This window comes from Carassius carassius, chromosome 35 (assembly GCF_963082965.1).
Source record: "Carassius carassius chromosome 35, fCarCar2.1, whole genome shotgun sequence".
Classification (NCBI taxonomy): Eukaryota; Metazoa; Chordata; class Actinopteri; order Cypriniformes; family Cyprinidae; genus Carassius; species Carassius carassius.
In genome coordinates, this window is record NC_081789.1 from 16,567,280 (window position 1) to 16,589,903 (window position 22,624).

The 22,624-nt window shown below is 36.4% G+C and overlaps 1 protein-coding gene across 3 annotated transcripts in view; it reads right to left on the bottom strand.

Annotated features, from left to right (window-relative positions):
* The window catches only part of oxsr1b (oxidative stress responsive kinase 1b), a 61,415-nt gene that overhangs the window by 13,912 nt on the left and 24,879 nt on the right, over window positions 1-22,624 (bottom strand). For all 3 annotated transcript variants that reach the window (XM_059524622.1, XM_059524625.1, XM_059524623.1), the window contains exons 2-4: window positions 22,226-22,338; window positions 16,234-16,342; window positions 3,365-3,506 (exon numbers count right to left, since the gene is read on the bottom strand). In XM_059524622.1, the coding sequence (XP_059380605.1) occupies window positions 3,365-3,506; window positions 16,234-16,342; window positions 22,226-22,338 (364 nt within the window). The remainder of the gene's footprint in view (window positions 1-3,364; window positions 3,507-16,233; window positions 16,343-22,225; window positions 22,339-22,624) is intronic.

Genomic DNA, 22,624 nt, shown 5'->3' on the forward strand with positions numbered 1-22,624 from the left:
GAGTGCTTGCTTTTTCTCAGCTTTTATTTTGGCAGAAACCCGCAGGAAGATCTCAATGCTTCTTTTTGTTGACAAGAGCAGATTTATAAATGATTCTCATTATGAATTTTGAAAGACGTTTGTTGCACATATCGCATTGTCAAATTTGTTTGTGTATTAGATAATTCTTTCTCAGGCAGTTTTAAATGGTTCCATACTGCCGTCATCTTTGCTGCTATTTGACTGCGTCACGTCATTATTTGGTCTTTTTGCTTAATCGGTTTCCGAACTTTCGGTGCATCTCTAAACCTCAACATTGGACAAAAATCAGGCTACATGATAAAACTCAGTCCATCTTCCAAAAAATGTGTCTGAAAGAAAATTGCAAACACCTTTTTTTCAGACATCTCAAAATAACACTCAAAAGCTTCTAATAAGTCAAAAATTACCTCCCGTCACACTGGCGGCGCAGCAGAAGCAAAAAGACAAGGTCTCCTTCATTGAGATTCAGAGTCAAGCTTTCAAGTCATGGGTACTTAACCAGACTAAAAGCCTGTGAATTATTTACACTGTCTGCTTTAACAGGCCTGTGCATTTGTAGAGGCAACAAGGGATATGAAAAAAGCAATTAATATAAAAAGGGAGAGACAGATGATTTAAATTAACCATCAGTGAGTCATCACCGCAAAGACAGTATTGACGTCTGAAGATGAATGTCTCTGATAAACTAGCAAAGGAATCTTTGATGAGCTTAGTAAAAGACTGCCAATGAAACGGCTGTATATGCTCAGCCTACATCAACTGAGATTGGTATGATTTAAAGATTTAGTGATAAAAGACTGAAGGGTACGAATTAGACTGGACGGCTCCCTTAGTTTTTCCATGGATTTCCATTGGAAACTTAAGCAGATGTTGATTCTGAACAGAATTCATTAATTCCATCATTCATCGCCTAAAATTAAGCTGATTAAATGGAGTCTCAGTCCACAGGCATCCAACAAACCTCCTTTGTGTTGAAACCGGTCCAGTCTTGTTTTTTCTGTAGCACGCTAAAGATATATTTTTATACTGCACAACAAAAGTCTGTACAGCACCATGAATTATAATAAAAATGGTCCATATAAACTTGTGCTCTACAACCCGAATTCCGGAAAAGTTGGGACGTTTTTTAAATTTTAATAAAATGAAAACTAAAGGAATTTCAAATCACATGAGCCAATATTTTATTCACAATAGAACATAGATAACATAGCAAATGTTTAAACTGAGAAATTTTACACTTTTATCCACTTAATTAGCTCATTTAAAATTTAATGCCTGCTACAGGTCTCAAAAAAGTTAGCACGGGGGCAACAAATGGCTAAAAAAGCAAGCAGTTTTGAAAAGATTCAGCTGGGAGAACATCTAGTGATTAATTAAGTTAATTGATATCAGGTCTGTAACATGATTAGCTATAAAAGCTTTGTCTTAGAGAAGCAGAGTCTCTCAGAAGTAAAGATGGGTAGAGGCTCTCCAATCTGTGAAAGACTGCGTAAAAAAATTGTGGAAAACTTTAAAAACAGTGTTCCTCAACCTCAAATTGCAAAGGCTTTGCAAATCTCATCATCTACAGTGCATAACATCATCAAAAGTTTCAGAGAAACTGGAGAAATCTCTGTGCGTAAGGGACAAGGCCGGATACCTTTATTGGATGCCCGTGGTCTTCGGGCTCTCAGACGACACTGCATCACTCATCGGCATGATTGTGTCAATGACATTACTAAATGGGCCCAGGAATACTTTCAGAAACCACTGTCGGTAAACACAATCCGCCGTGCCATCAGCAGATGCCAACTAAAGCTCTATCATGCAAAAAGGAAGCCATATGTGAACATGGTCCAGAAGCGCCGTCGTGTCCTGTGGGCCAAGGCTCATTTAAAATGGACTATTTCAAAGTGGAATAGTGTTTTATGGTCAGACGAGTCCAAATTTGACATTCTTGTTGGAAATCACGGACGCTGTGTCCTCCGGGCTAAAGAGGAGGGAGACCTTCCAGCATGTTATCAGCGTTCAGTTCAAAAGCCAGCATCTCTGATGGTATGGGGGTGCATAAGTGCATACGGTATGGGCAGCTTGCATGTTTTGGAAGGCTCTGTGAATGCTGAAAGGTATATAAAGGTTTTAGAGCAACATATGCTTCCCTCCAAACAACGTCTATTTCAGGGAAGGCCTTGTTTATTTCAGCAGGACAATGCAAAACCACATACTGCAGCTATAATAACAGCATGGCTTCGTCGTAGAAGAGTCCGGGTGCTAACCTGGCCTGCCTGCAGTCCAGATCTTTCACCTATAGAGAACATTTGGCGCATTATTAAACGAAAAATACGTCAAAGACGACCACAAACTCTTCAGCAGCTGGAAATCTATATAAGGCAAGAATGGGACCAAATTCCAACAGCAAAACTCCAGCAACTCATAGCCTCAATGCCCAGACGTCTTCAAACTGTTTTGAAAAGAAAAGGAGATGCTACACCATGGTAAACATGCCCCGTCCCAACTATTTTGAGACCTGTAGCAGAAATCAAAATTGAAATGAGCTCATTTTGTGCATAAAATTGTAAACTTTCTCAGTTTAAACATTTGCTATGTTATCTATGTTCTATCGTGAATAAAATATTGGCTCATGTGATTTGAAAGTCTTTTAGTTTTCATTTTATTAAAATTTAAAAAACGCCCCAACTTTTCCGGAATTCGGGTTGTACATTACAAAACTTCTGAATCATATGGTGTTATTTGCATGAAAAACAGGCCAAAAGTCTATCCCAAATAATTTGATTAATTAAGAACTAGATTTATAATATTGGGTCCGAGTTCATCTTGTCGAGTCAAAGTCGTGTCCAAGACCTTAACCAGTTGAGTTTGAATGGGAGATGTTTTTTATGTCTTGATATTTTAATTTTATGTTGTTCGTTTTTAGTTGTTTATGCTATCCAAGATGTTGATTCAACTGTCCAAAAACTGTCTGTGTCAAGTTCGAGTACATATCTACCCGAACGTACATAACCATCCAAGTTTATTCATAATAAGTCCAAGAGTCCAAATTCCTCAACTCTGCCAGAATGGTCCAATTTATAAATAAATCATTCTTTCAAGCCAGTTCTTTTCAACAAATAAGTTGATTTGGTTCACAAATTGGACAATGTTTCATTCATTTATTTTTAGTTATTTTGACATTGTTGGAGTTTCAAAGATGTGGTCACTATTAAAAAGCAAGCTGTGTGAATCTTCTTCTAAATTCTCCTTTTGTGTTGAACAGAATACAGCATATGGTTTAGAACATTAAGTAAATAATGACAAATGACATTTTTAAGTCAAGTGTTCCAAAACTTTTCCAAAAGTGTATTACCTGTGGATCTGTCCATTTTTGTGAAGGTACTCAAGACCCTGAAGGACCTCTTTCAGCACAGTAGCTATACTGGGTTCATCCAGTACACCGTTCTTGTGTTCCCCTTTTGAAATAATGTGCTTTATAACATCCAACACAGAGCCTGCAACAAAGACACACAGAGAGATGTAAGTAGACAATGTTATACCCTCAGTAAGTGCAAACACTAGAAGAACATCTGTGAAGGTCACGTGCTACATTCTAGGGCGTTCCGTGGCAGACTTAAAACATCAAAGACCTAATAGGTCCATTCTTGTACGACTGTCTTGCATGCCTGTAAGTTTTTTCCAGAAGGTAAGACACAAATTTCATGATCTACAAAAATTGGCTCTGACTGCTTCCCAAGAATGTTTGTTGTTTTTAAAAAATGTTTTAGTGTTGTTTATATATACACACACGCAAGTTAATTTGATTATGTGAACCCCCCCCCCAAAAAAAAAAAAAACAATATTATTTTAACCCTAAGGAACAGAAATTTGGACACCAAAGAAACTGTACAGTTGGAAAACAATCTGTCAATCTTTATTTTTCCCATGACATTTAATTAAGGCATATTCAAGAGTCCATAAGGAGAATGTTCCATCAGCAACTTTATTAACCAGTTAGACAATTTTTTTTAGCTTGGAGGATGGCCAAAACCTCCCGCAAACTGAAAAAAAAAAATGCTCCTGAGGGAGGTGAACAGCATAAACCAAAAACTGCTGGTCTGGCCTCCATTTTTCAGAGAACGCTGTGAAAAGCCTGATTTCAGAAACTGGTAAGACAAAGATAGTCTATTCATGCAACTAGAGTTGTAATTAGTGGCCGACGGATATTGGTTTTTTTGACAGCCGATGCCGATATCTTGGAATGCAGGGGGGGCGATAGCCGATATAAAGCCAATATAATTTTTTACAAATTTTAATACATTTTTAAGAAATCTGAAATAATTTGAGAATGGATTAAAAAACAAATGTGTAAAATAAACATAATTATACTTTAGATGACAAAGTATTTTTCACAAATAAATAAATATTTAATAAAAATATAATTACAATGGAAGTAAACACTGTAACCAGCAGGGCACTCAGTATTCTGGGAAGTTTGTGGGCACTGGGAATCATATTTTTTAAATAAAACCAGGGTAGCACTCATTTTACATACAGCACACAGAGAAAATGACATGAATATAACAGTGGGCAAATGCATCAAGCACAGCATAATTAGAAATCATGAGTTTAAAGTTTAAAGCATTCAATTGTGGATAAATAAATGCACACTTCACAAAATTTCACAGCTGGATTCAAAAATTTGCAAGGTTTGTCAAATTAAATTTCTATTACTAATAATATAAAAGCAATCTTTATAATACTTTTTGTATTTGTATTGTATTGTAATCTGATTATTAGACAGACTTTATTTATTTTAGACAGAACTGTTAACGCTGACAGCGAACAAGAGGGAGAATGTGAGCACTGTGTGCTCAGGAGCTGCCTTTCCCAGCACAAAGAAAAATAAATATTAAAAATATTAAGCAGCACAATTATATTTAACATTGATAATCATAATGCAAAAGGTTTCTTGAGCACCCAATTCGCATACTAGATCGATTTCTGAAGGATCAACATTGAAGTCGGAAGTAATGATGCTGAAAATTTAGCTTTGCTGTCACAAGATTAAATTACATTTTATGACATTAAAATAGAAAGCAGTTATTTTAAATTGTAACAATATATACAGCTCTTTCTTCTTCCATGGATTAAAAAGGGCACCAATGACCTCCAAGTGGCCTGAAGGCTGTTTCATATAAAACTCAAATAAGTGAGCATCCGGATGAAAGACAAACAAGACACCGAAAGCGTGTGTGTGCGGTCATGTGTATGGCATGAATCCAGCGCACTGCTGACTGAGCCAACAAAACATCAAATTTCAGTGACACCTACAACCAGGATTAAGAGCAGCCAAATTCTTAGAGAAAGCCAGAGGGCGAGAGGGAGAGCTTGGGAAATTATGCTACATTAGTTTACAAACCCGTGTGGGGCTGATTGGTGGGGCTGTTGAGTCAAACCAGCAAACATCCTTCACATCAGGACAGGAGGGATAAAAATTTACTAATTTCCGACAACTCCTCTCAATATCTCTAGCTCTAGAGTTAATACTAACATAAACACACAGTTCACCCAAAAATATAAAAATCCTGTCATTATTAACTCATCCCCATGTTGTTACAAACCACATGACTTTCTTCTGTGGAAAGAAAAGGGGGGATACTTAGCAGAATGTTCACGCTGCTCTTTTCCATACAATGAAAGTGAATGGTGACCTTGTGTTGTTATGCTTCGAAAATGACAAAAAGCACAATAAAAACTCGCTGAAAATACAATTTGACAGCTATATTTTCTTCTGAGGTCATATAATAACTTTGAAATATAGTGCACAACTTTGGTGAGTCCCTTTTTAGGTCACTTTCATTGTATGGAAAACAGAAACTTGAACATCTTGTTGAAGAAAATCATGAAATCATATAGGTTAATAGGAATACGAGGGCCAAAAAATCCCTACAAAATGTCTTTTTTTTTGAATGAGCTAATACTTCAACTATGAATGTAAGCGGCTCATCAACAAAACTCGTCCCGTGTTGGATCCCAAGAATGTTGCTCATCCCTGAATGCCTCAATCATGTGAAGCCCCATGCTGAGGTATGATTGAGATGTGGCCATAAAAGCTTCTATTTCATTAAATACCATACAAATCAATTTGTGTCTTGTTCACATGAGCCAAACCTTCTTTCCAAATGCTTCTTTTCAAACGCAAGTAACGTGATGATGTGCCGCAAAAACATTCTTAATATTTTCTTCTTTGATGAAAACTAATCACCAGGAAATCTCCCAAATGCCCAGTCTGTAATTCCAATTATGCTTCCACAACAGGAAAAGAAAATGACTCTTTGTTCAACAGTTGTCAGACTATCAGACACTGCTGGCTTCCTAAGGATCCTGCATTGGCGTGGGTGGAACATGCCATGCCGTGCCCACTGGGCGAAAGGGCACAAAGCCATATGGGGCCGATGGTGAGGGAAAGATTACTCCAAGAAAATAAGGGTGGAGGAGCAGAGGGAATAAAGGAAAGATAGGAAGCATCTGTTGGCTCTCAGTAGGCTGTGACTGCAGGCACAATGCCATATTTCAAAACATCATGCTTAAAATCCACAAGACGGCCAAAGCTTTAGCTTAAAAGATTACTGCACCAAAAATGAAGTTGGCTTAAGCTTTTATTATTTAAAATTCTACTGTGATTTTTTTTTTTTTTTAAACGTATGTACACAAATGGCATCTGCTTTGTAGAAAGACCTATTTGCATCCAGTACAGAACAGAGGTAACAGTCAACAATGTGAGCTGAAGTTGAAAAACTCCCATCTAGCTGTAAAGGATCTACTCACAAATGCTGTTGAGAGAACGGAGAGGACAGCCTCTTCTGTGATTTGAGTTAATGAATGTATTGATCGTATTCCTATCTCACATACCTTTGTACCCAACAAACATGGCAGGCATGAGAAGCTCACTTTCTTTTTTCCAGCCTTCCTGTAAATGAAAGTTCAATTCTGGCCTTCCTGTAAAATTCAATTTAAGGCACTTTATCTTCCCGGTACAGGAAAGCATAGAGTAGACAAGAAAACGGAGGAAATGTCAAGTATTATTGTGCTAAAAAAACATAAAATTTTCGTAGTAAACCAAATTTTTGATCACATTCTTATTTACAATGACTTCCAACAGCTGTCAATGAAAATATCCCACACATCACTCTCAAGATAGGACAGTTAAATCCACAGAAGTCACATTTCAAGGACAGCTTCAGGCCACCACCCAACAGATGGGTCTGAGCAGTATGTCTTTTTAACTGTTCACTGAAGGGGACGGACACATTTTTATCTTCATAATCAAAGGGACAGATCATCAAAAAAGATTGTAAGCACTTACTCATCCTCATGACTTTGTTTTTTTTTTTGCAAAACACAAGAGGAAGCTATTTTAAGTCATGTTTTACCTATTTTAAATTCATACAATGGAAATCAATGGAAGTCAAACAACCATTGAATTACTTTGAATTAATAATAAAGAAAAAAAATACCTTTTTCAAATGTGTTTAAAGAAGAAATGAAAAGGGATTCTGCAGGTAGCAAGGTACATTTAAGACTTTTAAAGCCCTTTTATAAGACCAAGTAAAGAAAATATAAAGAATAAATCCAAAGGAACACAATGTCAATATGGTCGCTAAATGTAAATTTTTTGTAATAGCAATGGTTCAAATTTTGGAAATACAACTTCCATTTCCAACAAATGTCCATTATGTCCATTTAATTCCATTTTAATTCATTTTATAAAATAAAATAAAACAAAAAGGTTTAAATACCCCAGGAAATACCTTTTACTGTAACCGCAAAAAGAAAAGAAAAAAGTGTTCTACTTCAGCAGCATGCACTTACTTTAAGCAAAATTACATAAAATGCAAATTCCCATTTTATGAGAAATTTATCAAAATTAAATGAATTTATGATTAAAACATGACCAAATATATGCTAATGGGCTGAGAAAAATCTACTTAATTTAATAGGGAAAAAAGTTCACACCCACTGACAGATACTTTTTTAAGCATAACTAACTTAATCTTGTTCAGTTTCTCAGAAAGACTTCATTTGTTCAATCTAGCGGTCGACCGTAAGTGTTTTTCAAGGCCGATGACGATACCGATTACAATAGATCAAGTAGACCGATAACCGATATTTTTAACCAATATATATGTTAGGGGTGTAACGGTTCACAAAATTCACGGTTCGGTTCGATACAATACACTGGTGTCACGGTTCGGTTCGGTACGGTTCGGTACATTTTAGATACAGCAAAAAGAAAAAATTGGCAGATAAATTTCCTTGATTTTTAAAAAATGTTTTATTTATTAAAACTAACAAAGTATGTTTTTTTTTTTTTACATTGAACAATGATGGAGCTATTCTTTACCCATCTTCTATGGTGTTTTCTTAGCAGCATACTGTATAAAACAAAAACAGCTCCTTATAAAAAAAAAAAAAAGAAAATGTTATATTAGTTATGAACAAATACAAAGATGTAACTTTTTATATGGAACTCTATAACTCTTTATATTGAGTGTGTTTTTACTCAATTGGTTCTCTATAGGGCTTATGTTTTTGGGAACAAAGCAGGAATTACGGTCTGTCTGACATGGGCTCGTGAAGGAATATTGTAACGGGGCTCAATTACATTAAGCATGTTCTTAAAACCTAGGCGCTCGCTCACTCAGTACGCGCTAAAGGCTCGTTGCAAAATGGCTAATGCGTTTAACAGACCAGAAATAGAAGATCCTCTAATAACCAACAGGTCTGGTATTTGGGTGCACTTTGGATTCCCTGTAAGCTATAATGGTGATGATAGAATGAATGGTAAATAGTAAGGTCTCATATCCGCGGCTATAACGTAAATGTAGCCTACCAATCGCCGTGGTGATGTCTTTTGCCCTGTTTGAATCCGTTGGAAATGTCTGTCTAAATGCTGCGGGGATACCCACTGTGCAAAGTTACGTCCAGTGGACGTCTTTTTATGTCTTTGCAGACGTTGAAAAGACGTCCACTGAGGGGCCAGAATGAAAGTTTTTATGACGTCTTTTTTTGACGTCTTCTGTACGTCCGATTTAGACGTTCAGAGAACCTCCTTACAAGGTTCAAAACTAGTTCAAAAGTGGTCAGTGGAAATATTTCAACATCATTTAAGGTTCATTTAGACAGCATTTATACTGTTTCTGGACCAAATCAACAGTCTCAGGATGCATTAGATTTAGATGTTATTTCAATGTAATTTCCAGACACTGTGTTTGTCCTAAAATCAAGAAAATAAAATAATCTTCATGAAATAATGAAATAACTGATGATTGAGACATTAAATCTCTGAAGATCTCAGCAGAGGAGGATCAATTTACATAATTTACATCAACATCATTTGAAGTCACCATTGTGGTGGACAGTGTTTGGTTTAGTTGGGATCTTGGTCCTCATACTTCTTGTGTTAGCTTGTCTTTGGCTGCTGTAACTGTGTGTTATAAAGCACTCTTATTGTGGCAGAGAGCAGTGAGCTCAAGTGCTAACATCTTGCTTTTAATGGTGATTAAACTATAGCACAATAATTAATTAATGTTTTGTTGCAACTATGTGTTTATTTTCATGGACAGACACCTTGTAGAAAAAAAAGAGTGTACTTATTTTTTAAAAACACATAATGTAGTCACACACAGACATCAAGATTGTGGATATGCATCACATCAATGGTGACAATTAAAACAAAAAAGTCTGGAAAATAAGGATGAGTTTGTGATATGAAGCCGTTTTGATGTCACCATTGTTGTGATGCATATGCTAAATCTTGATGTCTGTGTGTGAGTACATGATGCCTTTGCTCAAAATATTTCAAACGCATGCATTTTGTCCAACTTCAAAATAAGTATTTTGCTCTTGGTGATTGTACTGTCGAGTCAAAAGGTTTAGGAGACATATACAAACAAAACAACACTTATTTCATGACCTCAAATACTTGTAATGTGATGACTTTATCATCAACAACAAAGAGCTGATAACACCTGAGCTCTCTTAAATTTATCTTTCTTTGCTACAACAACAGTGTTTCACAAACACACAGTTATAACAGCCAGAGACAAGCTAACAAGAACAATGAGGACCAAGATCCCAACTAAACCAAACACTGTCCACCACAATGGTGACTTCAAATGAATCAAATATCAACATTTAAACCTCTGTTAATTCTCAATAAGAGCTTCTCTAGATGTCTGTCAGAAATAAAGTCAATCTAATGAGTGAAGCTGGTGAAGCTGTTTGTGGAGATGTTTGATCCTCCTCTGCTGAGATCTTCAGAGATTTAATGTCTTTGATTTGCAGTTGATTTTACCACATGCTCACCCGTCAGTTATTTCATTATTTCATAAAGATAATTTTATTTTGGGACAAACACAGTGTCTGGAAATTACATTGAAATAACATGAGTCTAAATCTAATGCATCCTGAGACTGTTGATTTGGTCCAGAAACAGTATAAATGTTGTCTAAATGAACCTTAAATGATGTTGAAAATATTTCCGCTGACCACTTTTGAAACTAGTTTTGAACCTTGTAAGGAGGTTCTGTGAAGTTCTAAATCGGACGTACAGAAGACGCCAAAAAAAGACCTCATAAAAACTTTCATTCTGGCTCCTCAGTGTACGTCTTTTCAACGTCTGCTAAGACATAAAAAGACGTCCACAAGACGTCAACTGGACATAACTGGACATATGCCCAGTGGGTAGTTTTCATGCGTGTATGTTTCTCCTTTTTTCCGTCTTTTCCCAGATACTGACACACTAAGGTGATGTCGGCGTAAATGAGTTGACATGTTTCAAGTATTCCCGCTGGTGTTTTTTTTTATTTTTTTTATTCCCGCTGATGTACCCTAGATGCCACATATCGTTGTTTTTTTATCCACCACTCTCATGCCATCACCATTATAGCTTACAGGGAATCCAACGTGCACCAAAACACCAGACCTGTTGGTTATTGGAGGATCTTCTATTTCTGGTCTGTTAAACGCATTGGCCATTTTGCAACGAGCCTTCAGCGCGTACTTAGTGAGCGAGCGCCTGCCTGAGTAGCCTAACATAAACATATAAGTTGGTGTTTTTTTTTTTCTTCGGGGGTGTCAGGGGAGTTGCCTGTTACGTCGTTTGGGTTATTGGGCTACCTTGTTGAACGTTTATCATTATATTTCACAATTTGTTTTATTTTCCAAATATAATTAATTAGTCCAACGAACCGTTCGGTCCATAATGCGTACCGCGTACCGAACCGAAAGCCTCGTACCGAACGGTTCAATACGAATGCGTATCGTTACACCCCTAATATATGTACGAATGAAAATTAATGTCAAAACTAAGAATAACAAGGACAAAAACTGCCTTCCCTGGTGTTGGTTGAGTGTAGTACTCCCACAGTATACACTTTATTGTAAAGAGTTAAACTCTTTATTGTTTTGGCAAACAAGAAATACTATTGTTGTAGTAGTCAGGGGTTAACCCTCTGCAGTCGATTCACGCGTATACGCGTTATGAGACATTTTCTCCTGATAACCCCGAAAATAACTTAAATTACACTTTCAGTTTTGATCGTACAGATAAGAGCAATACATCAATCGAATCTGTAAAGAGTCTACTTCTTTTGTATACAGACATAACAACAAAACTTTGTGCATTTATAAAATAAAGATAACAAACAAGGTGTGTTGTCTGCAGCCATTGTCTGCGGTGATCTTCATTTACAAACGTGTCATTAAAATGACCTGTAACTCAGTGAATACTCAACGAAGAGACATGAGAGAGGTATCTATAGAGAGCCTGACATGTCTACTTTTAATTTAAGCAAGTGCTACCGAAAACAAATATTCTGTGATAAAGTAATCCATATAAAAACAACGCGATGTCCAGTCTTTCACGTCTCCCTTCATTATATCTAATGCGACCACGCCCAAGCGCTGAACGCACTATTGAGATTATAATGTTTCACTGAAGCGCGCAGCTTGAATTATTATTTTACTGTTTGCTTCGCGATGAGAGGAATAAGACATAATTCACCCCAAAAAGATGTGATGAGGATTACCTCAGGATTTGAGATTTCCTCAGAAAAAAGAATTAAGCGCTTTATTCAGCAAAGATCATAAACATGAGTAAGTCTTTTTTTTATGTACTTGTATTAGGTTTCACATAATGTGTAAACATTTTACTTGTTAGACTTTTTCCAAACTATAATTCCTGACTAAATGTATAATAAGTGATAATAATAAGTGAAACATTATGGAGTATTAATAACAATATACACTATACCATAAAAAAGCTTGATGTAAATAATATAAATGTAACAAATAAATGTAACTGTAACAAATGTAACAATGCTGTTTTTTTCAATTTATCAAAAACAAAACCTGAAAAAATATTCTCAGCTCTTTTCCACATTATTAATAATAATCATAATAACAATAAATGTTTTTTGAAAATCAGTGTGTGACTGGAGCAATGATGCTAAAAATTCAGCTTTGAAAGTCAGCTTTGATTGTTCCTAATAAACTGTTTAACTGCACTCGCAAGTGAATATTAAATTATTTTGTGGGATAATTAAATATATTCTAAATAAACTACAAACATAAAAATATATAAATTTATTTTGTCCTCACATTCTTTCTTGTAACTCTTCCCTCTCAGTAGCACAGATGACTGAAAGGCTCATTATGCAGCTCATTATGCGGGACTTCGTCTTATCAGGTGTAAATCACAATGATATTCATGATAGTTGACGCCTACTCGCATGACTTTTACAAACAAAAAGGGTTTTAGAAAATGTAAATCAATATATTGTTTTCTGTGAGTGAGTAAACAATATGATTTTCACATAATTTAGAAAGAAAAATTTTTTTTTTTACAGGGGCATTTTATTGTTACCTTTGGTTTTGTGGCAAGTCACTGGTTTTATCACTGAATCATTCATTCAATTGATTCGTTTGAATGGCTGAATCATTCAGGAATGAAGCAAAGTGACTGTCTTTATGAATGGGTAATCATGAATCACTCACTCAATAGATGCGTTCAAAAACACACTTTCATTCATGAATTAAACACACCACTGTGTTTGCTTTTAGAGATGTGAAGCGGATGAGCTGTTACTTTATTTGGAACTATTTTCGTTGATGAAATAGAGCAAAATCAGGCAGTACTTGTTTATTGAACTGCTCCATTAAATCAATATCACATTTGCAAACTCCCTTGATAACTATTAACTGCTGTCACTCTCCTTATCTCAATCTGTAGGCGCACAGAAAATGAGAGCATGCAAGTGAGTTCTCAAGACTCAAAAGCATGTGCAAATGATACATTCCATCATCTGTCATCGCGTTATAAATGCGGAACCTGCAGGAATCAGTAGAATCGTTATTAATAGCCGCAATCCTGCACCGAAATTCAAGTCCTGCTATGCGTTCTCTGCTAATAACCTGACTGTGAATGATGCGAGCGTTGTTGTCAGTGAGAAGCTTCAGCCGTTGCAGGGATGATTTTTGTTTTGCCGCTATATGTTTCTCCCCCCCCCCCCCCCTCATTTTTTCCAATTGATGGAAATCTGTCACAGTGACGGAAAACTCTCATCTCTGAGTTGTATTATGCATATCATACTGCACCACAGTAACATATTTCTGATCATTTCTTTAAACTAACCCAAACTTATATTTTGACGGGTTGCAATGAGAAACTTGTTTCTGTAGCCTATGTAAATGATATGATGATAATTTTACTCAAATGACACTGTCAAATACTCATGAAGTGACTCTTAGAGAGAATCAGAGCAGTTCTGGATATGTTGTTCCATGTATTTATGTCCTCATGTAGAGAGACGACAGAAGCTGAAATCACCATCAGCGTTGCACACTTTGGGCCCTATTTTAACGATCTAAAAGCGAAGTGTAAAGCGCACGGCACAGGTGCACTCAGGGTGTGTCCAAATCCACTTTTGCTATTTTAACGATGGAAAAACAGTTGGCGCACATAATATATATATTTAATTAGCCTACAAAAAATTATAATGCATTACAATCCTTTAATTTTTTATATTTGGCATGTTTGTGTGCTGCTGTGCATCCCTTTGTTTAATAAGCAGCATGTACGTGCGTTGTGGACCCGCCTATACTAACACGCTCTTTAAATAAAGAAAAAACATTGCGCCAGGCTGTAGACCAGGTTTAAGTTGGTCTATGGCACAGTCTATTTTCAGCTCCTTAAAATAGCAATGCATCAGCAATGCGCCTGAACATTGAATTGAAGAGTGAATTCTGCAATGATTGGTCGGACTCATGACTCCCAACAAATCAGATGGGCGGTGGGTAGGGATTGCTTTAGGCCACTGAGTGGTGAGTTCTGACAGGGTGCATCAGAGCCAAATAGCGTGTTTCATAATTAAGTTATTTTATTGGTGAATCAGTACTGAAAATTACCGATAACGATAATCATACAAATGCTTAATATCGGCGCTGATAATTGACCGGACCGATAATCAGTGGACCTCTCAATCTGCATCACAAGTAAACATATAATGATTTAAGAATGTTTAGATATTTGTACTGGAAAACAAAACATTGAGGAAAATGTATCTTTTTTTTTTTTATGAGAAAGATATTCATTAATTTTGTATGCAACATTTAATGCCACAACTTTATGAATCTTAACTTTCTGCTCTGATTTAGGACCTTTTTAGGCCTCGTTTGTGGAAGGGCGAATTAAGAAATCCTGAATCCATAGATGTTTGAGTAAATGATGACAATTCTCACTTTTAGCTGAACTATCAATTTTTTACTCAATAAAAACACAGCAGCTGTTGTGAATCTATTAGATTTAAAGGAGCTGCCTGCCCCTCTTGATGTGAGAGCCATTGTTATTTAAGATGGTGCCTGCTGTGATGTGACCTATGTGCCGAGAGGCCAGCTGTGAGACGGACGCCTGCGTGCTTCTGTCCTACCTTCATATTTAAGACAGGCAGCTTGCCACCTGGGCATCTTCAGCTAGCAGAAGCCGAAGGAGGAGGGCACGGCAGCTGATGACAGGCGTAAAATGAACAGCGATTATCCAGACAGAGTGATCTCAGCTCTGCACCGAGAAAAGAAAGGCTGTGTCCCACGGCTGTCAGTGTCAGCACAAGCCAGACTATAATCTCCCTGTCCAGCGCTTGGCTGCGTTTGGAACAGAACATTACACGCTGGCTTGAAACATATCATCAAACTCTCAGCAGTAGCTTTACGCAGTGGGGTCGGGGAAGCTCTGCTGGAGCTTAAGGGTGCAATGAAATCAAGCTCTGTTTAAAACTTTGAAATAAAACTATTTACAGTCACTCAGCACCTCCACAACTCCAAAAAAAAAATTGAGAAATTCCGATGTGCTGTACGTGTCTTAAGAGAAATCTTCAAAAGCCAGACTGACAAGAATTTAAGGCTGAATAGCTTGAACAAAATATGTTTTGTGATCATAAAAACTGTGGTTTACAAAAAAAAGAAAATAGTAAAAGATTAAAATATAAAAAAAAAAATTATTGCAATAGTTTACACTAAAAATGTAATTAAAATCAAGCAAAAATAACATAAAAGTAATTTTGGATTAAATTGCAACTGTTGAATTTCAAAATCAACATTTTATAACCGTTTTCCTTACGGAACTTACTTTTAGCATTAAAATAACTTTAAGTGCATATATTCGTTTAATTAAATCACTGATAACTGCATAAAGCCATATAGCTATATTTCGGTTTAATTTTGATTAATCATGCAGCTCTACATGATCATCAGGAGCCAATCATAATGCAATACCGTCCTAAGAAATCCTGCATAGGCTGCCGCAGCACTAATGCATCTGCTGTATTTATCAGCGGTCTGTGATTTACTCTGTAGGGGAGCCCCTGGCAGACTCCATTATCATTCTAACGGGTCATTTGAGATCCTAATCAGAGGATGGTACTCAAAACTGAAATACAAAATGTTAACAACAGAAACCATCCATATATTTAGACAAGCCTCAAAAAGTCAAACAGTCTTTGATAGATGAAGGACTGTTCCATGATCTACACACACTGTATAAGGATACAGCCAGCAAAGAATGTTCAACGTGGGTGAAACAAACTTGGTCACCATAGTTAATTACAAATTCAAAGCCAATGAGAGATGAAAATGTGTGAAGTTTTCTGATTGGATGAAAAAGAACAGGTGGGAGGGACTTACCACCACTAAGCAGCTTCATGACCAACCACAGCTCATCCTTCACCACGAACGAGGTGTAATACGACACAATGTTGGGATGGTGACACTGACTCATTGCCTGAATCTCTTTCTAGAGAGAGAGAGAGAGAGAGAGAGAAAAGAGACAATCACTCTTCACTGACACAGTAACCTGATTTAATCAATATCCTTTCTAAATGATTCAGAGTGTGCAATAATTGGATACAACAATAATTTGCTTCTTCAGGAGAATAGAAAACTGCGTTACAGCAAATGGTCTGTGAATACAGTCATATAATATGTGGTTCAGAATGCACTGGGCCTCATGGCTTAACTGAAATAACTGTGGTGCCTCACAATGGTGCCATTCCAGATCTGAATTAATATTTAAACAAGTCTGGCTCAGTTGCACAGTTGGCAAACCTTCAGTGTCGGTGCAGATATTTACTTCAGGTGAAATAGTAGTTTTTATTAGCTCACTCACCGCAAAGCACATACAAACTGTAAAAATAAACAACATCCATCCAAGCGTGCTGTAAACACCATGACACCTTCATCTGACTGCCTTACAGCCTGTTCCAAATAACCAAGGAATCCAAATAAATAGGTGTATATGTTACTGACAATATCCATCAGAAAAACGCCACCGCTAGATTGATTTCTTGGCAATCAAAAACAGAAGGAAAGTTTTCCTCTTCATCCCCTGTTTATTTGTTGGTCTTTCCAGTTAAAGTGAAACCCTTGCAGCTTGGAGAGATTGACAGCTGAGGTAATGTTGGGACTGCAGCCGAATCCATCACTCTGAGCTTTCCCTGACTCATTTGATGGTGGGGGCTTACTAATGATATTAGAAAGCAATTCTATTTTGCTGTCATGCCCAGGCTTGTTCAATTTGTTACATGCAATGCAAAGCAATCAATAAGAGAAACTAAAAACATTGCAGAATTAAGTTGAATGAATGGCAACATGACTTCATACCTTCACACCGTCTTGTGCTGTTTGGTTAAAATAAATGGGGACCAAAGCTTCAAATGGGATGCAAAAGCACCATAACATTTATTATACTTATATGGAATAAAATGTGGCTTTTTCAAATAATAATAAACTTTTTTTTTTTTTAAATATGCTTCAGAAAATATGCAAGAGCACTTATAAAAGTGCCCATTCACTGCAGTCACATGGAAGAGTGACTTGTAAAATGTATTTTCATAGATTTTTCTTTATACATTTAAAACAAAAAATCCACCAGCTTCAAAAAAGATACAAAGGCAAAATAAAAGTACCCATTCAATGCAGTTATATGGAAAACATGGCTTTTTTTTTAATAAAACAATATTTTATTTTATCTAAAAAATAAACCAATAAAAATATAATTAAACTGAAACAACCATAGCCTCAATAAAGATCATAAAAGAACCCTTTCAATACAGTTGCATAAAAAAACCTGCTTTATTTCATTTTATTTATTTATTTTATATGTGCAAAACAAAACAGCTTGAAATGGGATGAGAAAGCACCATAAAAGTGCCTGTCCATTTCAGCTACATGAAAAAGAGTGTTTTGTTTAATAAAATAATTATATTTAATTGTATTCATTAAAATAAAAGACATAAAAAAGATGATTTCTTGAATTGAAATATTTAAGCATCTTTAATCATGTGTAAATGCTTCGAAGTGTGTTGCTAATGTTGAAAAGCCAAACCCGAGTCTGTTGCAATCACTACTCAATAGTTCAGTACTACAGGCATGACAGAAATGGCCGAAACCCAAGTCTGAAATCAGCATGCCTCAACTCAACCTGTTTTAAAGCCTGCATTTACACTGCATACAATTTACACATACACACTTCCCTTTAAAATGAACTAAGGTTTGAATATAAGCACATGCTGCTTTGTATCCATGCAAGTATGGCAATCAAATGAACCAAAAAACGCAGCCATGCTGTAATTAAGTGCACCACTCTGCTCCAAATGAATGGGACGGGTTGCAGCAGTCTCCTCCAATATTTAGATAAAAAGTCAATAAGAAATCATGCCATTTCAAGTTCTTGAAAAACAATCATGGCAATTGCAATTTCCAAGTCGAGGTCTCAAATGACCCAGTGAACATGAGTCGTGTTTTCCACTGACCCAAAAAATAAGCGCAATCATGTCTGCCAGTCAACATAAAGCTCTTCCCTTGCCAAAACTGTGGGGTCACTGACACCCCAACACTGGGCCACTGGGTATGTCCCACCCCTCTGTCCCAAAGCTGGACTTAATTCAACAATTCAGTCAGCTTTGGCTGGCTCCGCAAAGCCTGTGTCCAGTCCCACGATGGACTCCAGGTTGAGGGCGTATGAAAACAATAACACACAGGGCGGGCTTTGGATGTTCACTAGCTAGTGTTCCATCTGCATTCTCGAAGTAGAAGCCGAAGGTCATTTCAGCATGGCTGGCCAATTTGTCTACCCTAGAGAGACAAACCCAATAGCCTAAACAGGGAGGGTGACATCAAGAGACTGTTTGCCACCCGATTCGTCTACATCCAGAGGACAATGAGCAAAGAAAAGCACTGAGACTCTTTGTCTGCGGTTATGTCACTGCCTTTCTGCCTCCTGAAAAAACGCTTTCCTTCTTCCTCAGGGCAAATTTCTCACTCAATATATGATGTTCTCCAGTAAACATTTCCATAAGAAATTAAAATAACGTTAAAGCCTGGGGTAAACCTTTGTGAATTTGGTTATTCAGGCAAATTCTGGATTGAAACTATCCAAGTACTTCAAATCTAAACTATGGCAATGACAGGGAAAAAGATCTAGGATGATGACCTGCTATCATCATTTGGTGTCTTCAGTGTTCAGATTTACAGAAGAATACAGAAGAGACATCTTTATGATTTAACAATAACTCTGACCCACTGATATTATCACATTACCCTGATCCCTTATGACCCAAACACACAGTTATGCCAACAGAAAAAAACAAGCTTTTTTTCCATAAGCTTGAAAACCAGGTTAAAACAGGTCAGCAGGATATTTAGCTGATTCACTGTCAGAAAAGCACAATCAATTTTAAGAACATTTCCTTTGAGATCGCTTAAAGGAAAATTGCTGTCCTGCAGAAATGTATCAGAAACTGTTAAATCACACAAAGTAAATTTCAGCTACCTTAAAAAATGGCTGCATGCTTTGGCAAAAAAAAAGAAAAATAATAATAATAGCTATTTTAACAAGTATTACAATAGCAGTTTAATCTTTGATATGATTATCATTATTTGATTATTTAACATCTTTTACTGCTGATAGTATAGTAATACAATATATAATGTACAGATGCAAAAATTTTACAATAATAATGATACCTGTGATTTATAATAATAATTGTAATGATAATAATAATTATAAGTGGTCCAGTTGCAGAAAACATAAGGAAGACCAAAAAGAGATGCACTGAAATAACTGAAACCGTAACACAAAAAGTAAAGCTTTCATTTAGCCAAGGACCAATACTGAAACAGAAAATAATCAAGTAACTAATCAAATTTATTTAATAATCAACACTGAAATAAAAAGTTGTATATAAACAGTTAAATTGTTCATATCAATGTTTTAAAATTGTGTTTCTCAATTCATTGTTGCAATAAATAAACAGTAAATAAATTAAAATGTAATACAAACTTGTTATTTATTATTAATTATTCAAACATACAGTACACATGTAAAATATAATGAATATGTACTAGTAAAAATATGTATAATATGTACTATATAGCAAAATGCTTTTTTTTCCCCTCAGGCTGACTATCTGCCATTTATGGGCATTTAATGTCTTTCCTGGGATAAATGTATTGTTATGTTCAGGCTGTTTTATTAACCTCAGACTTGGTTTCATATCAAAAGTAACATTATTATAATTACTGGATGGGATGAGTGCCACAAACTATGTTTAGCGAAGTTTTGTTCACTCATCAACTGAAACTGATGTGCGGAATGAAGCCATGTAGGCAGCTAATCTATCTAGGAGAAATGAAGCACTGTCATCTGACGGAATTAGCAGTCACTGAAGTCTTGTGATTCGAGAAGGCCTTGCGGAGCTCTTGTCATGTCCCTGTGGAATAAACGCTGCAGTGATACACAGTGGGCTCACTATAAATTCAACTTGACGTCAGTGGCATTGACAGGATCGCAGCTCAGCCAGAGAGCAAAATTGTTCCTCCCACCACAACAGAGTCACACGACTGCTGCGTTGGGACTTGTTTGGACTGTCCTGTTCTTTACTTCACAGCTCTCTGGGCTGCTCCTTCATGTTTGGAAGAACTAGAGCATGCTATACTCCAGCAAATTTGCGTGATCAGCAGTGAAATTGACTTAAACCTCTGGAAGGAATTTCCTCCGAGTGCAGCTCTTGATGCAGATTGTATGCAATATAGCTGCCTGCTGCTCCTGCTCATTACAGGAGCAATCAGGCTTTAATTAAATGCCTCCTCTGTGTTTAAAAGAGTGCTCAGCAGATCACAAAGGCAGCGAAAGCACTGGAGGAAACCTGAACTTCAAAATTTCCAAGTGACCCTAACTCTTCAAGAATCTCCCTTTAACTTTCACCTAAATCATTCCGTAAGGTTCACTTCAGTTCAGCTGGAAGAAAGTCTCCATTTACTGAAATCACTAAGGGCAGGACTAGGGATAATATCAGCCATGACATTGTAAGACACTTGGATGTGGGAAAAATTGAGTTTCTGGTAGCCTCCTGCAGTGAGCTTGTAAATCAGCAACATGAGCTTTCCCAGTGAACGACAAAATGTGCTCCACCTGGTCACGAGGAACAAAAGTATAACCTTTCGAGCTCCTTGAGGAGTTGACCGATGAAGCTAATAAGCTGAGAAGGGGAAAGGATTTGTGTAGAAACCTAAGGACTCATGAATGGAAACTATAACTTGGCTGTAACTTGACAAGAATGTAACAAAAGGGCAAACTGGGAAAGTTTTAAACAGAAATTGGTGTTTTACACTTGGATGAGAGCCAAAAAAGTTCTTTAATGATTGGTATGAAGTCTTCTATTAGTCAGTGTTGTGATTCACAAAGTCGTCCAAGGGAGAATTCTGACTAGGAAATAAAATCTCTGTCATAAAACTGGAAAACAACACAGGGAATCCCTTTGGTCCAGTTAATAATGGTTTCCAGGCAATCTGGAAATGGTAGAATCCGTGTGGTAGAACTCCTTTTATTGTATGAAACAGTTCTGATTTTGAAATGAAATTCTCATTTAATGATAGTGCGAACGCACACATTTACACAACCGAAAAAGTTTGTGGTTGGTAGGTTTTTTGTTTGTTTGTTTTGTTTTGGGAAAGAAACGAATCAAAACAGTTATTTTAATTTCTAATTATATTTCACAATGTAACTTTTTTGCTGTAGTTTGATCTGAAGTTTAAATGTAGCCTTGGTTAAAAAAAATTGGACCAAGCACAAATGGTAGTATACTTACAAATATACTTTTTATATATATATATATATATATATATATATATATATATATAAAATTTTAAGATAAAAAAGTATACTTGAGCTAACATATATGCAGACTTCAGATGCAAAAAATCTTTAAGTCCGTCTGAGATGTTTCTTTTAAATTAGCATCTTTATCATACTCCTATGTTTTATATATATATATATACACAGTATATATACACATTTTATATTTACATACATATTTACATTTTATGATATTAAATGGTTACACTTTATTTTAAGGTGTCTTTTGTTACAGTATAATTCTACATTTAAGTACTGAGTCATATTAAGTAAATGTACTTACTATATGGTTAGGTTTAGGATTAGGGTTTGGTTTAGGGTTACTTGCATGTAATTATATTACTATGGAACATATCGCCCAACACCAATACCAGAACGCTCTGAACTCAACATGAAATGGATTTCACAGCCCATTTGACTTTCATACTCATGCTAATATCTAGTATGTTCAATGCAATACTGTTATGGAAGCAGGTTCAGTACCAGGAGCTCATCCATGCTGGTCTGGCATTTTTCCAGATTGATGCGTTTGATGGCGACCTTCTCCTTCCTGGGCACACAGTAGGCAGCCTGGACCACAGCTGTAGCTCCGCTTCCTATAATACACAATAATGCATGTTAGAATATATCAGGAGCTGCATTGGAACGTGAAAAATAGTAGAATGAAGACCTCTAACTAGTGTTGTCAAAAGACCCGGTACTTCAGTACCATGTCGGTACTAAAACAATGAAAATGTTACGGTACCAGATTTTTTAAAGTACAGGTGGTACAGACCATCAAACTAACAAAACAAATGAAAGAGTTCAAGCGGGTAAGTTTCAATGAGTTTCCCATACATTGATTTATTTGTGTCGATCTGCCACAATATCAAAACTGACCCT